The sequence below is a fragment of the Salmo salar genome, chromosome ssa03, assembly GCF_905237065.1.
Source record: "Salmo salar chromosome ssa03, Ssal_v3.1, whole genome shotgun sequence".
In the NCBI taxonomy this organism is placed as follows: Eukaryota; Metazoa; Chordata; class Actinopteri; order Salmoniformes; family Salmonidae; genus Salmo; species Salmo salar.
The window spans coordinates 23,232,702-23,254,854 of record NC_059444.1 but is presented as its reverse complement, the minus strand read 5'-3'; the positions used below and the strand labels follow the sequence as shown (position 1 = coordinate 23,254,854).

The window sequence follows — 22,153 nt, the reverse complement described above, 5'->3', positions numbered from 1 at the left end:
ATTGAAGATCTACGGCAAGACTTGAAAATGGCTGTCTAGCAATGATCAACAACCAACTTGACAGTGTTTGAAGCATTTAAAAAAAGAATAATGTGCAAATGTTGTACAATCCAGGTGTGCAAAGCTCTTAAAGATTTACCCAGAAAGACTCACAGCTGTAATTGCTGCCAAAGGTGATTCTAACATGTATTGACTCAGGGGTGTGAATACTTATGTAAATGAAATATTTATGTATTTCATTTTAAATACATTTGCTAACATTTCTAAAAACATGTTTTCACTTTGTCATTATGAGGTATTGTGTATTGATAGGTGAAGGCACTGTAGTATTTTTATTTTATTTTATTTAACTAAGCAAGTCAGTTAAGAACAACAATGACGGCCTACCAAAAGGTTAAAGGCCTCCTGCAGGGACAGGGGCCTGGGATAAATAAAAAATAAAAATACAATATAAATATAGGACAAAACACACATCACAACAAGAGAGGCAACACAACACTACATAAAGAGAGACCTAAGACAACAACATAGCAAGGTAGCAACATGACTACACAGCATGGTAGAAACACAACATAACAACAACATGGTAGCAACACAACATGGTAGCATCACAAAACATGGTACAAACATTATTGGGCACAGTCAACTGCACAAAGGTCAAGAAAGTAGAGACAACAATACATCTCACAAAGCAGCCACAACTGTCAGTAAAAGTGACCATGATTGAGTCTTTGAATGAAGAGATTGAGATAAAACTGTCCAGTTTGAGTGTTTGCTGCAGCTCGATCCAGTCGCTAGCTGCAGCGAACTGAAAAGAGGAGCGACCTAGGGATGTATGTGCTTTGGGGACCTTTAATAGAATGTGACTGGCAGAACGGGTGTTGTATGTGGAGGATGAGGGCTGCAGTAGATATCTCAGATAAATAAGCATCAACCAGTGGTTTTTGCAACGGGTATACAGAGATTACCAGTTTACAGAGGAGTATAGAGTGCAGTGATGTGTCCTATAAGGAGCATTGGTGGCAAATCTGATGGCCGAATGGTAAAGAACATCTAACATCTAACACAATACCTGCTTTAAATTATGTCTCCATAATCTAGCATGGGTAGGATGGTCTTCTGAATCAGGGTTAGTTTGGCAGCTGGGGTGAAAGAGGAGCGATTACAATAGAGGAAACCAAGTCTAGATTTAACTTTAGCCTGCAGCTTTGATATGTGCTGAGAGAAGGACAGTGCACCGTCTAGCCATACTCCCAAGTACTTGTATGAGGTGACTACCACAAGCTCGAAACCCTCAGAGGTAGTAATAACACCTGTGGGAAGAGGGGCATTCTTTTTACCAAATCACATGACCTTTGTTTTGGAGGTGTTCAGAACAGGGTTAAGGGTAGAGAAAGCTTGTTGGACACTAAGAAAGCTTTGTTGTAGAGCATTTAACACAAAATCCAGGGAGGGCCATCTGAGTATAAGACTGTATCATCTGCATATAAATGGATGAGAGAGCTTCTGCCTGAGCTATGTTGTTGATGTAAATTGAGAAGAGTGTGGGGCCTAGGATTGAGCCTTGGTGTACTCCCTTGGTGACAGGCAGTGGCTGAGACAGCATATTTTCTGACTTTATACACTGCACTCTTTGAGAGAGGTAGTTAGATAACCAGGCCAAAGACCCCTCAGAGACACCAATATTCCTTAGCGGGCCCACAAGAATGGAATGGTCTACCGTATCAAAAGCTTAGTAAGTGCCGATTAAGTTCAAATAAAGTAACAGGGTTGACTGTAACATGGTTTCATGATTTCTTAATAAATCAGCCATAAATCCCCCTTTGACAGGGGGAATGGAAGCTTGTTGTCTGCAACAGGGAGTGGCAATTGAATGCAAGCTTCATTTCCCCCAAAATAATTAAAATATTTCTACCCTGTCTATGGGTAACATGGTTACCACCACAAAACACCAGAAAATGGCCAACCAGCTCACCTGCTTTTACTCTATAATTTAACTATTAGATGTTCAATGTCTCTTTTGAAAAAAAAACTATTTTAAAAAGAAAGTTTCACCATATTGGAACGAGATTTCAGTTCACGTAACAGAGTTGATCTTAAAATGAGGGACAGATCTAAATGAATCACTAATCACATGAAATAAATAATAATCTACATAAATTACTTTGTTAAAGAAACAAAATAACTAGGGCTTTACAATGATGGTAAAACTTGTAGGAATTTGGGGATTAGGTGGATTAAAATCCTCTTAGAAGTGACACAGAGTTGATGTAGGGACATGTCAAAATGCTGAATTTTGGCACTTTAACAAGCATATATTTTTAGATGATATATTAAAAGGCACTTCATTTAATATAACGGTCTTTTAAAAGGCAATATTGGTGCACAATTTCTACTTCAAATATCAAAGGGACGCAAAAGGCAGTCTTTTCATTGAACTAACCAATTATTACTGATACTAATGTGTACTAGGCATGGCTACAAGATAATACATTATTGGGAGAAAACATATGCTATATACATACATTCATTATAGACTAATTACAACCTAATTAAAATGAATCCACAAACTGTCAAAATAAATGTACAGTCGGATCTAGTAGAAAATCACAAAATGCAATTCTCTTTCTGCAGGAATTTCCCTGCATGGCTAAGACATCTAACCGAGCATGCTAAATCCAGTTTATTTTCGGTCAAGTGCTTTCCATAACAAATGCCCATTAGGGACAAAGGAAGTGCCAGAGAGCTCATTAACCCTGGGCTTGTCTAAGAGATACCGGTAGAAACCCCCCCAGACCACATCAACCTGGATTACACTATTGAGACCGCTTGTCCCAAGAGATTACAAAATGTTTGGAATTATTCAGAGAGACTCATTAAATTGAGAATGATGGTAGCTGAGCTTCAGGAATTCATTATAATTATGCCTCAGTCATGGTTATGCAGTGTTACTTTAAACATGCAAGCTCACACCATTTTTCAGAGGGTAAACATAATTGTCCTCTCTTTGTCCTTTCATGTTTGACACATAATTGACTATGGACCACAGGTAATTTGGCCCGGCAGTGACTGTGAATAAATTCACAATTCACAGCTTCAACGTTCTGTACAAATGTGCGGCAAGACAATGTGCCTATAGTCAGTAGTAGCCTTGCAATGCTGTTCCTTTTGCATCAAGTGCCTTCCCTCTGTACTGCACAGACATGAAAAGGTATAGCCTTTACATCACAATGTGGAACTAGTGTGGGTTGGCTCTGAGGGTTGCAGCTGCTCTCTTCCTTTTTACTGCCCTCTCAACACTGACTGTGGAGAGACAAGCAAGCCCTTCTCTCCTCAGCCATCTCTTTCAGCAAAAAAAAAAACACAAAAAAAGAAAGTCTAGTCTTTGAACTTCACTCTATAATTGCCAAGGCATGGGGAAAGCCTAGCTCTACTACCAGCACCATCTTCAACCCCGCAAACGACAGACAAAATGGCATCCAGGACAAGCTGTAGTGTTGGCTGTATTTTGTGCACTAATGAGAACATCTGTCTGGTACCCGGCAGAGTTAGAAAGTGTCTCCTAGCGAAGGTGGCGGGCAGGGGGCGTGGGCAGGCAGCTGTTGTTGTAAAAGTGGCAGTTTACACTGGCATAGAGGTTACATCAGCATGGTACTAAAATAACTCTGCAGTCTGAAGGGGAATTCATAAATTCTTACTGCCCAAATAGTTAAATTCAATTTCCAGAACTCAATTGGTCTCTGAAGTTCCTTGTCTGTAATTTTTTATTAGTGTGGATTTCAATAATCTTATAGAGAAAAAGAACATTGAGGTGATTGACACGGCATTGATTTAGTAGCTAGGTGGTAAGCATTGTAAAAGGTGATCTGTAGATTGAAGGTTCAGCATATGTGAGCCTTAATGTACTAGAAGGTACTGTAGTACCCTTGAGAAATGTATTTAACCTTAATTGCTTCAGTTAATGTCATGCTGTCCTAGATAAGGGTGTCTGAGGAAGAAAAAAGTGAACAAGATCAAATGGAACAATGCTACCCCCTATTGGACATTTCTATATTTTCACACAGTCTGAGTAACATTTGATAAAGCATGTATACAGGACTGTACTTTATAGCATGAAGGAATATAAGAAAAACAGGAATTTGTCAAACCATGACAATTTATTGGTGACAGTGTCTACTGTCTACATTGTACATATATTATGTCACTTTCAGGACAAAGTCTCACATCGATATTGACCATATTTTGGCTAGCAGAGGAGCTGCCCGTGAGGACAACTACAAGCTGGCAAAAAATGTGCAACTTGAGAAAAGGAGGGGCCTGGAAAAGTCTTCAACCGGAAACTGGAGTGGAAACATCAATATGTGAGTCAGAGTTTGACCTTCAGGACAAAGGTGTAAACTGGGTTTAAGTTGCAGAGATGCGGGAACGACAGTCCCAACTCAAAAACTCACCACTCGGCTGACAGAATTTATACAGATGCAATTAATGGTCATCCACAGTGCGAGTAAACCTAAAGTGACTGCATGTCGGTAGAAGAATCGCATTTAAGTCACGGTACTTAGTTGTCCTGCATCTCCCCGATGTAAATCCACCTGTAATATGAGTCAGAGTCTCAGCTTCAGGACAAAGGTGTAGCAGCAGCAGCAATGTCTATTTCTCCTGGTTCCCTTCATCTCCTGCTGGCCAGTTGACAGAGATGTGGTAGGATTTAAGCTCGTCTTCAGAGACGAAATCTGGAGCACGACTCATCAGGTCATGGCCCCTGAATGATTTGGGGAAGGCAATCACGTCCCTGATGCTGGGGGCTCCGACGATAATAGACAGAAAACGGTCCAAACCTAGAGGGAAATTGAACAAGGGATTTTAGTCAGGGAAAAAAAATATTACTCACAAATGAGGTATTGCATTTTGCTGCAGGAGGACAAAGGGACTGGTCTACTTAGTTCTACTAAGTCTACTACTAAGCATCTGTAGAACAAATGGTGAAATATCAAAGCATGAGAAACACAAATCTGAGTGTGTCTAGTGTCAGTTAGGATGGTTATTATGGCTGACTTACCCAATGCAATCCCACCATGAGGGGGAGCCCCAGAGTCCAGTGCCTCTAACAGGTGAGAAAGGAGAGATGGATCCTCCTGAAAAAAAGAACAAAGTCAGGGGGTTTCCCAACTCTAGAGAGAGATTCACTAAGTCTGCCCTTTTCTATTCACCGCTAAGCTGGAAGGCTAATGACAGAATCTAGCCTACATCTACAGTAGTAAATACTGTCTTATTACCAGAGATAATAAATGTTACCGACTTGAACTTGCAGCAAGCTAGGAGAACATGCAGCTCAGAAACTTGCAGCTAGAGGCAGCAACAAAATGAGCGCTGTGATTACCGATCCTAATCAGTTGTTTATTTCGGTACTAAATCTAATCAAATTTGAATGGTCACATACGCCGAAATACAGCAGGTGTAGACTTTACCGCAAAATACTTAATTACGAGCCCATTCCCAACAATGCAGAGTTAAAAAATAAGAAAGATATTTGCTAAATAAAAAGGGAAATAGTAACAATAAAATAATGTGGCTTTATACAAGCAGTACGAGTACTGATCAAAGTGCAGTGCTACAAGGTAGTTGATAATTGAGGTAATACAGTATGTACATGTAGGTACGGGTAAAAAGTGACTAGACAATGAGGATATATAATAAACTGAGTAGCAGCAGCGTACGTGAAGTGTGAAAGTGTGTCTGTGTGAGTGTGTACGTGTGGCATCAATATGCATGTATGTGTTTGAGCATATGTAGTGTGTGTGTGTATTGGAGTGTCAGTGTAGTATGTGTAGTAGTCTAGTGAGTGTGCATAGAGCCAGTGCAAGAAAATCTGTACAAAAAAATTAAGATAAAATGTGTATAATAAAGGGGTTGCCTTCAAAAAGTGTTCACACCCCTTGACTTATTCGACATTTTGTTGTTACAAAGTCGTATTAAAATGGATGTAATTGTCATTTCTGTTCAACGATCTACACAAAATACTCTAATGTTGCACAATCCAGCTGTAATTGCTGCCAAAAGTGATTCTAACATTTTTTAAATAATGAAAAATAACACACTAATATATCTTGATTAGATAAGTATTCAACCCCCTGAGTCAATACATGTTAGAATCACTTTTGGCAGCAATTACAGTTGTGAGTCTTTCTGGATAAGTATCTAAGAGCTTGCCACACCTAGATTGTGCAACATTTGCACATTATTCTTTTCAAAATTCTTCAATCTCTGTCAAATTGGTCATTGCTAAACAACCATTTTTAGGTCGTGCCATAGATATTTAAGCAGATTTAAGTCAAAACTGTAACTCGGCCACTCAGGAACATTCACCATCTTCTTGGTAAGCAACTCCAGTGTTGATTTGGCCTTGTGTTTTAGGTTATTGTCCTGCTGAAAGGTGAATTCATCTCCCAGTGTCAGGTGGAAAACAGACTGAACCAGGTTTTCCTTTAGGATTTTGCCTGTGCTTAGCTCCATTCCATGACTTTTTTATACAAAAAAACCCCCCAGTCCTTAACGATTAGAAGCATATCTACCACTATGCTTGAAAATATGGAGGTACTCAGTAATGTGTTGTATGGGATTTGCCCCAAACATAACACTTTCTATTCAGGTACATTGCAAGTACATTGCTTTGCGAATTTCTTTTGCAGTATTACTTTAATGCCTTGTTGCAAACAGGATGCATGTTTTGGAATATTTTATTCTGTACAGGCTTCCTTATTTTTACTCTGTCAATTAGATTAGTAATGTTGAGTCATCCTCAGTTTTCTCCTATCACAGCCATTAAACTCTTTAACCATTTTAAAGTCACCACTGGCCTCATGATGAAATCCTTGAGCGGTTTCCTTCCTCTCAGGCAACTGAGTTAGAAAGGATGCCTGTATCTTTCTAGTGACTGGGTGTATTGATACACCATCAAAAGTGTAAATAATAACTTAACCATGCTCAAAGGGATATTCAATTTCTGCTTTTGAAAAATGTTCACCCATCTACCAATAGGTGCCCTTCTTGCAAAGTATTGGAAAACCTCCCTGATCTTTGTGGTTGAATCTCTGTTTTAAATATACTGCTCAACTAAGGGTCCTTACAGATAATGTGTGGGGTAAAGAAATGAGATTGTCATTCAAAAAATACGCTAAACACTATTATTGCACACAGAGTGAGTCCATGCAACTTATTATGTGACTTGTTAAGCACATTTTTACTCCTGAACTTATTTAGGCTTGCCATAACAAATGGGTTGAATACTTCCACTTTGACATTATGGGGTATTTTGTGGAGACCAGTGACAACATATCTCAATTCAATACATTTTAAATTCAGGCTGTAACAAGACAAAATCTGGAAAAAGTCAAGCGGTGTGAACACTTTCTGAAGGCACTAAAGTCCAGGTAGCCATTTGATTAATTGTTCAGCAGTCTTACAGCTTGCGGTTAGAAGCTATTAGGGAGCTTTTTGGTCCCATCCTTGGCACTCCGCTACTGTTTGCCATGCAGTAGCAGAGAGAACAGTCTATGACTTTGTTGGCTAGAGTCTGACAATTTTAGGGCCTTCCTCTGACTGCCTGGTATAAAGGTCCTGGATGGCAGGGAGTTCAGCCCCACGTGATGTACTGGGCCGTATGCACTACCCTCTGTAGCGCCTTGCAGTCAGATGCCGAGCAGTTGCCATACCAAGCGGTGATGCAGCCAGTCAAGATGCTCTCAATGGTGCAGCTGTAGAACTTTTTGATGATCTGAGGGCCCATGCGAAATCTTTTCAGCCTCCTGAGGGGGAAGAGGTGTTGTTGTGCCCTCTTCACGACTGTGTTGGTATGTTCGGACCACGATAGGTCCTTAGTGATGTGGACACCAAGGAACTTAAAGCTCTCAACCCTCTCCACTACAGCTCTGTCGATGTGAATGGGGGCGTGTTCAGCCCTCCGTTTCCTGTAGTCCATGATAAGCTCCTTTGTCTTGCCCATGTTGAGGGAGAGGTTGTTGTCCTGGCACCACCCTGCAAAGGTCTCTGACCTCCTCCCTATAGGCTGTGTCCTTGTCATCGGTGATCAGGCCTACCACCGTCGTGTCGTCTGCAAACTTAATGGTGTTGGAGTCGTGCGTGGCCACGCAGTCATGGATGAACAGGGAGTACAGGAGGCTATGTTGTTGCCTACCCTCACCACCTGGGGGCAGCCCGTCAGGATGTCCAAGATCCAGTTGCAGAGGGACGTGTTCAGGCCCAGGCTCCTTAGCTTAGTGATAAGCTTGGAGGGCACTATGGTGTTGAATACTGAGCTGTAGTAAATTAACAGCTTTCTCACGTAGGTGTTCCATTTATCCAGGTGGGAAAGGGCAGTGTGGAGTGCAGTAGAGATTGCATCATCTCTGGCTATGTTGGGGCGGTATGCGAAACTGTATACAGACTGGGTCAGGTTGAAAATGTGAGTGACATGTTGGTAGAAATGAGGTAAAACAGATTTAAATTTTCCTACATTAAAATCACCGGCCACCAGGAGCGCTGTCTCTGGATGAGCATTTTCTTGTTTACTTTTTCCCCTATACAGCTCGTTGAGTGAGGTCTTAGCGCCAGCATCGGTTTGTGATGCTAAATAGACAGCTACGAAAAATACAGATGAAAACTCTTGGTAAATAGTATGGTCTACAGCTTATCATGAGGTATTCTAACTCAGGCAAGTAAAACCTTGAGACTTTCTTAATATTAGAGATTGTGTACCAGCTGTTGTTAACAAAGAGACACACACACCACCCCCCGTGATCTTACCGGACTCTGACGTTCTGTCCTGCCGACGCAACTAGGTGTACACTATATATACAAAAGTATGTAAACACTCCTTAAAATGAGTGGATTCTGCTATGTTTAGCCACACCCGTTGCTGACAGGCGTATAAAATCGAGCACACAGCCATGCAATCTCCATAGACAAACATTGGCCGTAGAAAGGCCTTACTGAAGAGCTCAGTGACTTTCAACGTGGCACTGTCAGAAGATGCCAACTTTCCAACAAGTCAGTTTGTCAAATTTCAGCTTTGCTGGAGCTTACCCGGTCAACTGTAAGTGATGTTATTTTGAAGTGGAAACGTCTAGGAGCAACAACGGTCTAGCCGTGAAGTGGTAGGCCACATAAGTTCACAGAACGGGACTGCCGAGTGCTGAAGCGTGTAAAAATCGTCTGTCCTCGGTTGCAACACTCACTACTGAATTTCAAATTGCCTCTGGAAGCAACATCAGCACAAGAACTGTTCGTCAGAGGAGCTTCATGATATGGGATTCCATGGCTGTGCAGCCACACACAAGCCTAAGATCACCATGCGCAATGCCAAGCGTCGGCTGGAGTGGTGTGAAGCTCGCCGACCACTAGACTCTGGAGCAGTGGAAAGGCGTTCTCTGGAGTGATGACTCACGCTTCACCATCTGGCAGTCCGACGGATGGATCTGGGTTTGGCGGATGCCAGGAGAACGCTACCTGCCCGAATGCATAGTGCCAACTGTACATTTTGGTGGAGGAGGAATAATGGTCTGGGACTGTTTTTCATGGTTCGGGCAAGGCCCCTTAGTTTCAATGAAGGATAATCTTTACGCTACAGCATACAATGACATTCTAGATGCTTCTATGCTTCCAACCTTGTGGGAACAGTTTGGGGAAAGCCCTTTCCTGTTTCAGCAGGACAATGCCCCCATGCACAAAGCGGGGTCCATACAGGTTTGTCGAGATCGGTGTGGAAGAACTTGACTGTCCTGCACAGAGCCCTGACCTCAACCCCATCGGACACCTTTGGGATGAATTTGAACGACTGCGAACCAAGCCTAATCGTCCAACATCAGTGCCCGACCTCACGAATGCTTGTGGCTGAATGGAAGCAAGTCCCCGCAGCAATGTTCCAACATCTAGTGGAAAACCTATAGAGGCGCCGGCCTCTATAGCGCCGTCTCCTCCTCCGATGAGTGTCGGGGATTTGGACCTGGTCCAGAAAAAACTAGAAGTCCTCGTCTAAATCGAGGTTAGTGATAGCTGTTCTGATGTCCAGAGGCTATTCCGGTCATAGGAAACAACGGCGGAAATGTTATGTACAAAAAAAGTTACGATCAGCGGCAAAACAAAAATGGTTGGTCAGGAGCACCCAAAATGTCCGCTTTCCAATGCAGCGCCTTTCGACATACAGTATACTAATGGTAACTGTGCTTGCATATCCTCCTCAACCTGATAGAAATGGGACATTGGAGATCAGCATTCTGGTACTCTTACTTATCCAGTCCAAGTTCATTACCTTGAGGATTGTCTCCAGCACATGCTGCTGATCAGAGGCCTTGTGAATACGAATGGATCCTCCTCCAATCTCACACCCATTCAGGACCAGGTCATAATGCTGGCCGCGTACCTGCCATATTGACACAGGAGACATAGATGAATGATATGGTCTCAGTGAATAGGAAGTTACAGTACAGGATACTCTGATGTCAAGTTTGTTTATATTGATAGACTGACTTATGGTGAGTAGTTTATACTAATAAATACATTTTTATTATTGGTTATACTTGAATACATAGTTTTGAATTTCCAAACTTCTTGTTTGGACCACATCCTGGTTGGAAATAGCACAGTGACAGCTATGTCAGACAACACTTTCTTTAACAGTTTTCTATTTGTACCAAACAGCATGGAAGGGCACAGAAACAAGTTGATGAGAGGGTTCTTCTCTATAAATATGTGACCAAGGAGACAACCCTCCTCCTACTGTATATGACCCTAACCTTGTGAGGCAGTGAATACAGGAGATGAGCATCCTCAGGGAGAGGTGCAGTGAAAGGATGGTGGGCTGACTCAAGCTGATCAGGGTCCTCTTCTTTTGGCAGGAACAGTGGGAAGTCTACCACCCACAGAAAGTGAAACGCTGAGGGGTCTCGAACAGCCACACCGGAGCCCTCTAGGAGTTCAGCACACTGAAGCCTCAACTTGCCCAACAAAGGGCGCTGTGGGAGGAATAATGGAAATCAGGAGAGTGAAAACTGTACTCAGCGTGAAAAACAAAAGTAAAAGGTTGTTCTGTGTTATTGAATGTCAAAAACATTGTTTATTTTCAGAACGCACTGGCTTTCAACTGCTTGGTCACAAAAGCCTCTGACACCTGACAATTGACTATTGCATGGGTGGATTTGACACACTTCTTCATTTTCTTTTATTTGATTGCAATTCCTTCCATAGCTTTTCGACAAAAGTACACTATTGCTCCACAGCTACAGTACCTTCAGAAAGTATTCATACCCCTTGACTTATTCCACATGTTGTTGTGACACAGCCTGAATTCAAAATGGATTAAATATTTTTTTTTCTCTGCCATCTACACACAATATCCCATAAAATTGAAATATCTAATTTACATACATATTCACACACGACTCAATACATGTTAAAATTACCTTTGGCAGCGAATAAAGATGTGAGTCTTTCTGGGTAAGTCTATAAGAGCTTTGCACAATATTTGTACAATATTTGCACATTATTATTTTTAAAGTTCTTAAAGCTCTGTCAAGTTGGTTGTTGAGCATTGCTAAACAGACATTTTCAAGGCTTGCCAAAGATTTTCAAGACGATTTAAGTCAAAACTGTAACTAGGCTACTCAGGAACATTCAATGTCATCTTGGTAAGCAACTCCAGTGTATATTTGGCCTTGTGCTTTAGGTTATTGTCCTGCTGAAAGGTGAATTTGACTCCCAGTGTCTGTTAGAAAGCAGACAGAACAAGGTTTTCCTCTGGGATTTTGACTGTGCTCTATTCCATTTTTTTATCCTAAAAAAAGCATACCCATAACATGATGCAGCCAACACCATGCTTGAAAATATGAAGAGTGGTACTCAGTGATGTGTTGGATTCGCCACAAACATAACACTTTGTATTCAGGACAAAGTTAATTTCTGAGAAAGAAATTGCAGTTTCACTTTAGTGCCTTATTGCAAAACAGGATGCATGTTTTGGAATATTTTTATTCTTTAAAGGCTTCCTTCATTTATGTTAGAATTGTGGAGTAAATACAATGTTGTTGATCCATCCTCAGTTTTCGCTGAAGTTGGAGACTTTTATTTCCCTCACCAACTTTAAACATCAGCTACCTGAGCTGCTAACCGATCGCTGCAGCTGTATATAGTCCATCTGTAAATTGCCAACCCAATCTACCTACCTCATCCCCATACTGTTTTTATTTTATTTACTTTTCTGCTCTTTTGCACATCAGTATTTCTACTTGCACATCATCATATGCTCATTTATCACTCCAGTGTTAATCTGCTAAATTGTAATTATTTGCTCCTATGGCCTATTTATTGCCTACCTCCTCATGCCTTTTGCACACACTGTATATAGACTTTCTTTTTTTCTACTGTGTCATTGGCTTGTTTATTGTGTTATTGGCTTGTTTATTGTTTACTCCATGTGTAACTCTGTGTTGTTGTCTGTGTCACACTGCTTTGCTTTATCTTGGCCAGGTTGCAGTTGTAAATGAGAGCTTGTTCTCAACTAGCCTACCTGGTTAAATAAAGGTGAAAAAAAATAATAATAAAAAAATAAAAAAATGGAAAACACCCTTGGTCTTTGTGGTTGAATCTGTGTTTGAAATTAATTGCTTGACTGAGGAACCTTGCAGATAACTGTATGCGTGGGGTAAAGAGATGAGGTAGTCATTCAAAAATGATGTTAAACACTATTATTGCACACAGAGTGAGTCCATGCAACTTATTAAGATCATTTTTACTCATTAACTTTTTAGGCTTGCCATAACAAAGGAGTACTTATTGACTCAAATTTCAGCTTTTCATTAATTAAGGAGTAAACATTCCTAAAAACATAATTGCACTGACATTATGGGGTATTGTGTGTAGGCCAGTGGCACATTTCAATTTAATACATTTTAAATTCAGGCTGTAACACAACAAAATGTGAAGAAAGTCAACAGGTTTGAATAGTTTCTGAAATACTTTTTCATTTGAACAAAACAACCATCAATTTTGGTGTATCATCTGTACCAGGCCCAATGACGCATTAGACAAATATAAACATTTAGCTTTTAATTCAAAAAAAGAAAACAAATCAAACTTTGCAGTGTGTTATGTGTATGAACTATACTGTGCAACTGGTTCATATCAAGCGATCAACCTCAAAGCACTGACCACCACATCACTTATTTCGACCAACAGGGCTAACTTTGAAATTGTTCCATGATGGTTATCTTTAATGGAGGTGAGGCATGCAAAGGATCTACATCCCAAATGGCACCCTATTCCCCACATAGTGCACTACTTTTCACCAGAGCCATATGGACCCCGGTTAAAAGTAGTCCACTATATAGGCAGGGTGCCGTTTGGGACCAAATCAGATTGTAACTCACCACACATTCCTGCGTCCCAGCAGAGATGAGCAGCAGGTCCCCAGGTCTGGCCTGGGCCATCTGGAGCAGCTGCTGTTTAGCTGAGGCTGGCATGAGTCTGTTGAGGGGAGACTTCAATGCACCATCTGCCTTCACCAAAACTACACTCACTTCCTTGGGAAAAAAATACAAAAACATCACAAAAAATACTAGGCTTAATTGGCATTCCTGATGCAGCTAGTCTCCGGGCATGGCGCCAACAGACTTGAATGCCTAGCAGTCATTGAGTTTTCATATCTCTAACTATGAATTGCTAAACCCAATAAATCATTAGCCATAATGGAGTCTCAAATGAGTTGTGTGTTTACCAATCATGTCACTTCGTTATAAAAGGGGTCCTACAAGATTTTCAGGATTGCACAACTCTTGGATTGGTGAGGTCTACCCTTGCCTCAGGGCAATTATTTAATGTGCTTCGTTCAACATTTTCTTCACAGTCATCTTGGCTTATTGATCATATTCCAGATTAATATTTCATGAAGACAGTTGTTCTCTTTTGTTGAATGTCCTGTAAAAGCAGCTAAAACGTGAGGTTACATACCTGGCCGAATTGGGTCCTGGCAGTTTGCTTCAGTGATTCATGATCTTTGCCCTTCAGATGTTTCTGGAGTGAAATATTGAACACAGATGTCCTATAAAAAGTCGACACCCCCTTAAACTTTTTTCACATTTTGTTGTCAGTGCATCAGAGTTTCATGGGAATAAAATCCTTATTTAAACACAATTATCGACCATCATACACAAATTATATATATTAAAAATACTAAACTGAAATATCATAATTGGATATGTCTCCACCCCCTCTGCGAGGTGGAAGCACCTTTGGCAGAAATTACAGCTGTGATTAGGTCTCTACCAACTTCTGCATGTCCTGCAGGCTCTAGTTTTGTCTTATTGTCCAGTCATGTGGGCAAATGCTGCAAGGAAAGACCTAGTTAAGCTGCAGCTGGCCCAGAACAGAGCAGCAGGTGCTGCTCTTCATTGTAATCAGAGGGCTAATATAAATACGATGCATGCCAGTCTTTCCTGGCTAAGAGTTGTTGAGAGCCTGACTGCATCGCTTCTTTTTATAAGAAACAATGTGTTGAAAATTCCAAGTTGTTTGCATAGTCAACATACACACAGCTCTGACACACACACTTATCCCACCAGACATGCCACCAGGGGTCTTTTCATAGTCCCCAAATCCAGAACAAATTCAAGAAAACGTACAGTATTATAGAGCCTTTATTTCATGGAACTTCCTTCCATCTCATATTGCTCAAATAAACAGCAAACCTGGTTTAAAAAAAACAGATAAAGCTACACCTCACGGCACAACGCCTCTCCCCTATTTGACGTAGATATTTTGTGCATATGCATTCATATGTAGGCTATTTGTGCCATTTTTAAACATATGTAGTTCTGTCCTTGAGCTGTTCTTGTCTATTAATATTCTGTATTATGGCATGTTTCATGTCTTGTGTGGACCCCAGGAAAAGTAGCTTCTGCTTCACAACAGCTAATGAGGATCCTAATAAAATACCTAAATATTTGACCATTCTTTACAAAACTGTTTAAGCGCTGTCAAGTTCCTTGGGAAGCATTGATGGACAGCAATCTTCAAGTCATGCCACAAATTTTAGATTGAATGTAGGTGGGTGCTCGGACTCGGCCACGCAAGGAAATGTACCTTTTTATTCCTTAGCTTCTCCACTGTAGCTTTGGCTGTGCTTCTGGTTGTTGGAATGCTGAAAGGTTAAAATAAGTCCTAGTTTCAGCATTCTTGCAGAGGGTAGCAGGTTTTCCTCAAGGACTTCTCTGTACATTTCTCCATTCATTTTCCATACCATCACTTCTTTCCCAGTCCCTGACAATGAGAAACATCCCCGTAACATGATTCTGCCATCCAGGCTTCACAGTAGGGATGGTGTTCTTTGGGTGATGTGCCGTGTTCGGTTTGCACCAAACGTAACGCTTTGCATTTAGGCCAAAGAATTCTATTTTAGTTTGTTCAGTCCACAAAACTCCCAAATATTTTTTTGCATACTTCAAATGGGATTCAAGGTGGGCTTTCATGAGTGACTTACATGTAAATGTAAATGTAAATGAGTAATGGCTTCCTTCTTGCCACCCTACCATACATGCTAAATTTGTGAAGCGCTTGGAATATTGTTGTCACATGCATACTTTGACCAGTCTTGGCCATAAATGCCTGTCGTTCTTTCAAAGTTGCCATTGGACTCTTGATAGCCTCTGATCAGTCTCCTACTTGCTCAGTCATCTAGCTTGGAGGGATGGCCTAATGTAGGCAGGGTCTTGTTCGTGCCATAAACATTCCACTTCTTCATAATCGTCTTGACTGTGCTCCAAGGGATATTCAAGGCCTTTGAAATGTTTCATACCCATCCCCTGATCAGTGCCTTTCCACAACTTTGTCCCAGAGTTCTTTTGAAAGCACCTTGGTGCTCATTGTTGAGTGTTTGCTTAACTTGGTGTGTGATTTTGAAGGTGATTGGTTACACTTGAGCTAATTTATGATTGCTATTACAAAGGGGTGGACACTGATCCAACCAAGCTATTTCTTTTTTTTTTTATAGATTTCCCCCCCCAAATTTTATATTTTTCACTTAGACATTGTGGGGTTAGGATGTGTAGATCAATGGGAAAACAACTATTTCAATGTACTGTAATTCAAGGCGGTAAGACAACAAAAGGTGAACATTTTGAAAGGGGGTATAGACTTTCTATAGGCACTATATCATCACAATAAGCTTAGACAATCTTTATTTGATGCACAAATCTTAACGAAAATAATAGGCTAACAGAATCTACTAGAACAGTCTACCTAGGGTTGCACATTTTAGGGAATATTCAGAGGTGGAAACTTTCCGTGGGAATGAACGGGAATTAAAGGAACTATATGCAAATTAATATGATTAATACCATTTAAATGTAGATGTTTTTTTGCATTGGATATATTTACCATATCAAACGAAGAGAGAAGCATAAACCTTTTATCTTATCATAAGCAGACATACTTGCAATTAAATCGTTCCAATAGAAAAAAAACAATATTAGTTACAGATTGAACTTGAATTAAATGAATTTACTCTTCACATGGGATGATTTCACTGAACAACAAAATAAAGGGAATATTGAATGATCCATCACATTTCCCACATACATCTGTAAAATGATAGTCTAGAAAATAAAGCTTTGCTTGTCTTCATCTCAGGCTTCCATGTCTTTTCCCTGGACCTCCTCAATGTCCACCTCTTGAACATCAGACTCTGAGTCCTCATCTTCACTGTCACTTTCCAACCTTGTTGATGGCTCGTTGTCAGGCTCAAAATCCTCAAAAATGCCCGGATGGCCACCGATTTTCAACCCTTGTGTTGGTCAGCCTGTTGCGTGCTTTGGTGTGTGTGTTCCCAAACAAGGCCCAGTTGCGCTCTGAGGCGGCTGATGTTGGTGGGATTTGGAGGATGATGGAGACAACAGGGGAAAGAGCCTCAGATCCACAAAGTCCCTTCCACCCAGATGGCTGATGAGATATGTTGGCACAACTGCCATATTGCATCTCCATCCCAAAGCCCTTGCTTGGAAGTGTACTTTGCCAGACTGCCAAGAACCTTGCCCTCATCCAGGCCAAGGTGGCGAGATACGGTAGTGATGAAGCCATAGGCCTTGTTGATCTCTGCACCAGACAGGAAGCTTTTGCCAGCGTACTTGGGGTCCAACATGTACGCTGCGGCGTGTATGGGCTTCAGGCAGAAGTCTCCACACTTTTTGATGTATTTCAGAACTGCAGTTTCTCTGAACAGTAAGTGGGCAGGGCAGTACGGATTTTTGCAGCAGAGCGGGATGCTTGTCTCCCTTTCCATGCAATGGCTACTGCTATAGGGTTCAGGAGTTTCAGGCTGCTTACCACTCTCTCCCAAAATACATCATCCAGGAGGATCCTCTTGCCGGGGCTGTCCGTATTGGCAGACTGTGATATGGCCATTTCATGGAGAGACTCCTTCCTCTCCTGGAGATTTTCAAACATGCTGACAACACCACCCCAACGGGTGTTGCTGGGCAGCTTCAATGTGGTGATCTTATTCTTCTCACTTTGCCTGGTGAGGTAGACTGCTGCTATAACTTGATGACCCTTCACATACCTAACCATTTCAGGGTAGGGTCCTAATGAGCCTTCATGTTCGCAGCATTGTCTGTCACCAGTGCAAATACCTTCTGTGCTCCAAGGTCATTGATGACTGCCTTCAGCTCATCTGCAATGTAGAGACCGGTGTGTCTGTTGTCCCTGGCGTCTGTGCTCTTGTAGAATACTGGTTGAGGGGTGGAGATGTAGTTAATTATTCTTTGCCCACGAACATTTGACCACCCATCAGAGATGACTGCAATACAGTCTGCTTTCTCTATGATTTGCTTGACCTTCACTTGAACTCTGTTGAACTCTGCATCCAGCAAATTAGTAGATAAAGCATGTCTGGTTGGAGGGGTGTATGCTGGGCAAAGAACATTCAGAAAATCTCTTCCAATATACATTGCCTGTGAGCATTAGAGGTGAACCAGTTGCATACACAGCTCGAGCAAGACATTCATCAGCATTTATCTGACTACGTTCCTCCATTGAGTTAAAAAAAAAAACGTCTGATTCCAGGAGGCCCATGAACTGTTGCTATCGATAAGGTGTCTGATTCATCATTTTCACCTCAAATAGAAGTACAGGGACTTTTGTCAGAGGTTGCTTGTGAGCGCTGAGGGAACTTTATGCACTTGGCCAGATGATTCTGCATCTTTGTTGCATTAAACACACTTTGCTGTAGGCTACTATTTACTAGTTAACAAAAAATGATGTATGTCATGTAAAATATATTCACCCCACCCAGTATTATAATCAAAACTTACCAGAAAGCATGTAGTCCTTGGCTCAGATAGTGTAGTAGTGTGGGCTCAATAGCATCTCATTAGTGTGCAAGATCTTGAGAATCAGCTGTACATGTGATGGAAGAATGCACTGTGCATGCAGAGGGTTGCAATTCCATTGAATTGGGGATAGTTTAACCAAAATATGCCACAAGACCTAGAATTGCCTTATGTGTATCCCACAAAAAAAGGTTCACTGTTATAAGCTAACCTTTTCATGAATTTAAGCAAAATTCCCCAAATTCCAGGGCTTAACTTCCCATAGAAAATTTCCGGGAAAAAAACAGAAATTTCCCGGAGAGTTTCCGACCCTTTGCAACCCCAAGTCTACCAGAATCCTTTATTATTTTTTTAAACTGTACTTACTGCTCCATCTGGGATACAGATTGCCTGGATACAGCCTCCTGGTTGGTTGAGGGCATCTTTAAGGAACTCTATTTCTGTGTTGTGGAATGTTTTACTGATGTCCATGAGCTATATAAGCAGGAAACACATTTCAACCTAAAACACTGGAGCAGGATATTCTTACTTCACTATCAGATTGTAGCATTTAAAAATACCTCCCAAAATGTAAAATCATATCTAAGTATTTAGAGCAAACCTTCATGGCGAATCGTGTGTCTGGCTTGTCCACTCCATAGTCCTTCATTGCTTTTTCATACGTTATGCAGGGGAAGGGTGTGGAGACAGGATCTTTCTCCACAGGCCAGGAGTACTGGACCAAGCCCTCAATCAGCCCTCGGATTCCAGCTTGATCCACAAAGGACATCTCAATGTCCACCTATGGAGGATAGATAAGAGGCATTGTAGCAGAAGGAGGGCAGAATTAGACTTGGATTATCTGTGTGTTTGTGTGTGTGTCTGTATCAAACTAGGAACCCCATTAAAGCTGTTCGACACTCATCTGCCAAGAAATAGTTGATCATGTCTCTTCTCAGAGCTAATCATCGCATTACCTGGGTAAATTCCGGTTGTCTGTCTGGTTTGGAACCCTCATCTCTGTAGCACCGGGCCAGTTGAAAGTACCTGCAAGATCAATTTACATTATAGAGCTATAATTAGAATCTCAAAACCAAAGTTGTTGATCTATGAAACAATGGACACGGCATCAAGTGTAACAATGTAATTGGTGATTCAGTACAACGGATGCATTTTGTTTACCTGTCAATGCCAGCCACCATGAGAAGCTGTTTAAACTGCTGTGGACTCTGAGGCAGCGAGTAAAATCGACCAGGTTCTCTTGAGGGCACCACAAATTCCTTTGCACCCTGGAAAATACAAAAACATGAAGGGAGGACTGACTCCTTTATAAATAATTTCATAGAGGAGCTCCTACTCTATAATACACATAATTGATCCAAAATAGTGTTTGGAGAAAGTAAAATGTGTCGAGAACAATGGAAAGCACCTACCCCTGGAGTCCTCTTAAATAAGGTAGGAGTTTCAACATCCACAAACCCTGGAATCAGGGAAACAAAAAATATTTTGAAAACAAATACACCACAGTACAGTAGGATAGGAACTGGAGAGGCATCTCAAGGACCCGTACCATGCACATTGCACAGGTACTCTCTCATCTTCATCACTAGCTGGGACCTCAGCCTCAGGTTATACTGCATTTGTGACGAACGAAGGTCCAAATAGCGATACTGCATACGAAGGGATTCAGATTTCTGTAAACAAAGAGTAAAGCTCATCAATACTGAAATAATAATGCTAACAATAAATGGGTTTGTTTTTTGTGTGTGATGTTATTACGCGTAAATAATGTGTTTAATCATGTACTCACTTTCACAAAATCTTTGATTTCAAAGGGAAGCTTACGGCAGACATTTAGAATCTCCACACTCTCTGCAAGAACCTCGATCTCTCCGGTGGGCATCTCCTACAATTTACAAAATGGCGACACAATCAGAATGGAGTCATTCACAGTAACACTGATGGTAAATGTTACTGCCACTTGTCTTGTCATCACAGTCTCACCTTGTTCTCTTGTCCATCTGGTCGAAGCCTGACCGTGCCTTTCACCCTGATCACTGATTCAGGTGGTAAGTCACACAAGGCTGTTTTCAGATTAATTTTGTCCTAGACCGAGACAGAAATTACAAATAAATATATAGTCAATATATAGTAACATTAAAATATATGACATATACATCGGAATTTGATTACCAGAAATATAAACTGCAGTAGTGTTTTTGGAATAATTCATAAAACTGTTAAACAGTCTTACCTCGTCTTGCGGGATAAGAATTTGTGCCAAGCCACTGAAATCTCTCATGATAACAAATAAATCCTGTCTGATTGGAGCAAAACAATGTGTACACTGTTAGAGTCAGCAAAATGCAATTCTTTCCATGTGATGATATAGGCCACTTTAAATATGAATAGAAGCAGTATGTGAGAAGAATAAAGTGTTTGAAACAGTGAAACATGTCAAACCTCAGGTATTGAACCCAGCCACACAGAATGACTTCCTCTCCTACATCAGCAGGCCGTAGCTCCCCACAAGTGTGACTCCGAAAGGACAAGCTGCTAGAACCTGGAGAGACATAAAGTTAAGTGTTATGCTTGCTCTATATTAAGCATAGACATAATTATTTGTTGAGTAGTGTTCTTCCATCCTGGTCCTGGACACCCACGTTGTACTCTTTTGTTCCAGCCCAGTAGTAACAAACCCGACTCCGCTAGTCATGAGCTTCATGAGTTATTGACCACTTGACATTAATGCTGGGCTGGGGAAAAACGCTGCACACCTCTATGGGTGTCTATGATCTGGATTCCAGAACATCAGTGGTCACCAACCCCAGTCTAGGACAATGATGTTAGATAGTTCTTGAGATTTTGAGTCAGGAGTTAGTGTCAGACTAAAACAAAGCCTGCACACACCCTGGGTCTCCAAGATCAGAATTGATGGACCGACATGAAGTAAATAATATAGGCTACCTGTTGTGCACGTTGAGTGTTTGTTGACATTGAGAGAAAACCTCAAATGCATAATGCTGGGTTTGATCAGATGTCCTTGGCTTGCAATCGGAATTGTTGTCCTTCGCCATAGTGAATATGCCCTGGTCTCCTGTCTACAGATGAGAAGCATCCTCTGTGCCAATGCTCTGCTTTTATTGGCCATTTCAGATAGCTTGCTAGCTAACAGTACTGTAGCTAACTAAACAGCTATTATCTAATAGTGTAAAGATATGTTTTGTAAGCTGGCTGCTTGTTGCATATGGCTGCTAGCTAGATACATAAACCTCATACGATTTACGCCCGATCAAAGCGACTGGCAACCTTGATGTAAAAAATGTTGCTGCATCATGTCGATTTTGTCCAAACAACGGCACTAGGTAGTTAAAACTCCCTGGTTCCTTCAATGTGACTGTGGCACCAGCGTCCTCTAATTCCTTCCTTGTCTCGTCCACGTTCAGGCGGAAGTAGAAAGCACAAGTCTGAATAAATATGGATTGGCTTGGTATCGACAGTTAGTTGCTTGTAGTGTGTACATCCGTTGTATTTACAGATGAGTGATTTTGTGCTCAACTTGTATAACACATGGTGGGGAAGGAGCGATCTATTTCTGACCAAAGTAGTCAAACTACGATAAGGATCTATTACAATATTTGTAGATAGATACGAGACATTGGTCAGCATTTGAAGCTTCAACGAATGAAATGAAATGATTCGACGCATATATTTGACGTCAATGTTGAATGATGCTGTAATCGATTACTGTTCCTTATCAAGATTCCAGTTGCATCATGGGAAAGCGCGATGTTCAAAATCCA

The 22,153-nt window shown here is 41.2% G+C and overlaps 1 protein-coding gene across 1 annotated transcript; it reads right to left on the bottom strand.

Annotated features, from left to right (window-relative positions):
- Positions 1-3,746: 3,746 nt before the first annotated feature.
- On the bottom strand, positions 3,747-22,002 carry dars2 (aspartyl-tRNA synthetase 2, mitochondrial). Its single transcript, XM_014190643.2, has 17 exons — positions 21,318-22,002; positions 20,814-20,913; positions 20,605-20,671; positions 20,355-20,456; positions 20,161-20,256; positions 19,921-20,044; positions 19,784-19,830; positions 19,533-19,639; positions 19,328-19,397; positions 18,973-19,152; positions 18,738-18,845; positions 13,999-14,061; positions 13,419-13,571; positions 10,791-11,009; positions 10,307-10,417; positions 5,060-5,135; positions 3,747-4,838 (listed from the first exon to the last, which is right to left on the bottom strand). The coding sequence occupies exons 1-17, from the start codon at positions 21,499-21,501 to the stop codon at positions 4,651-4,653; spliced, it is 1,995 nt and encodes a 664-aa protein (XP_014046118.1). The 5' UTR covers positions 21,502-22,002; the 3' UTR covers positions 3,747-4,650.
- Between the last annotated feature and the right edge of the window lie 151 nt (positions 22,003-22,153).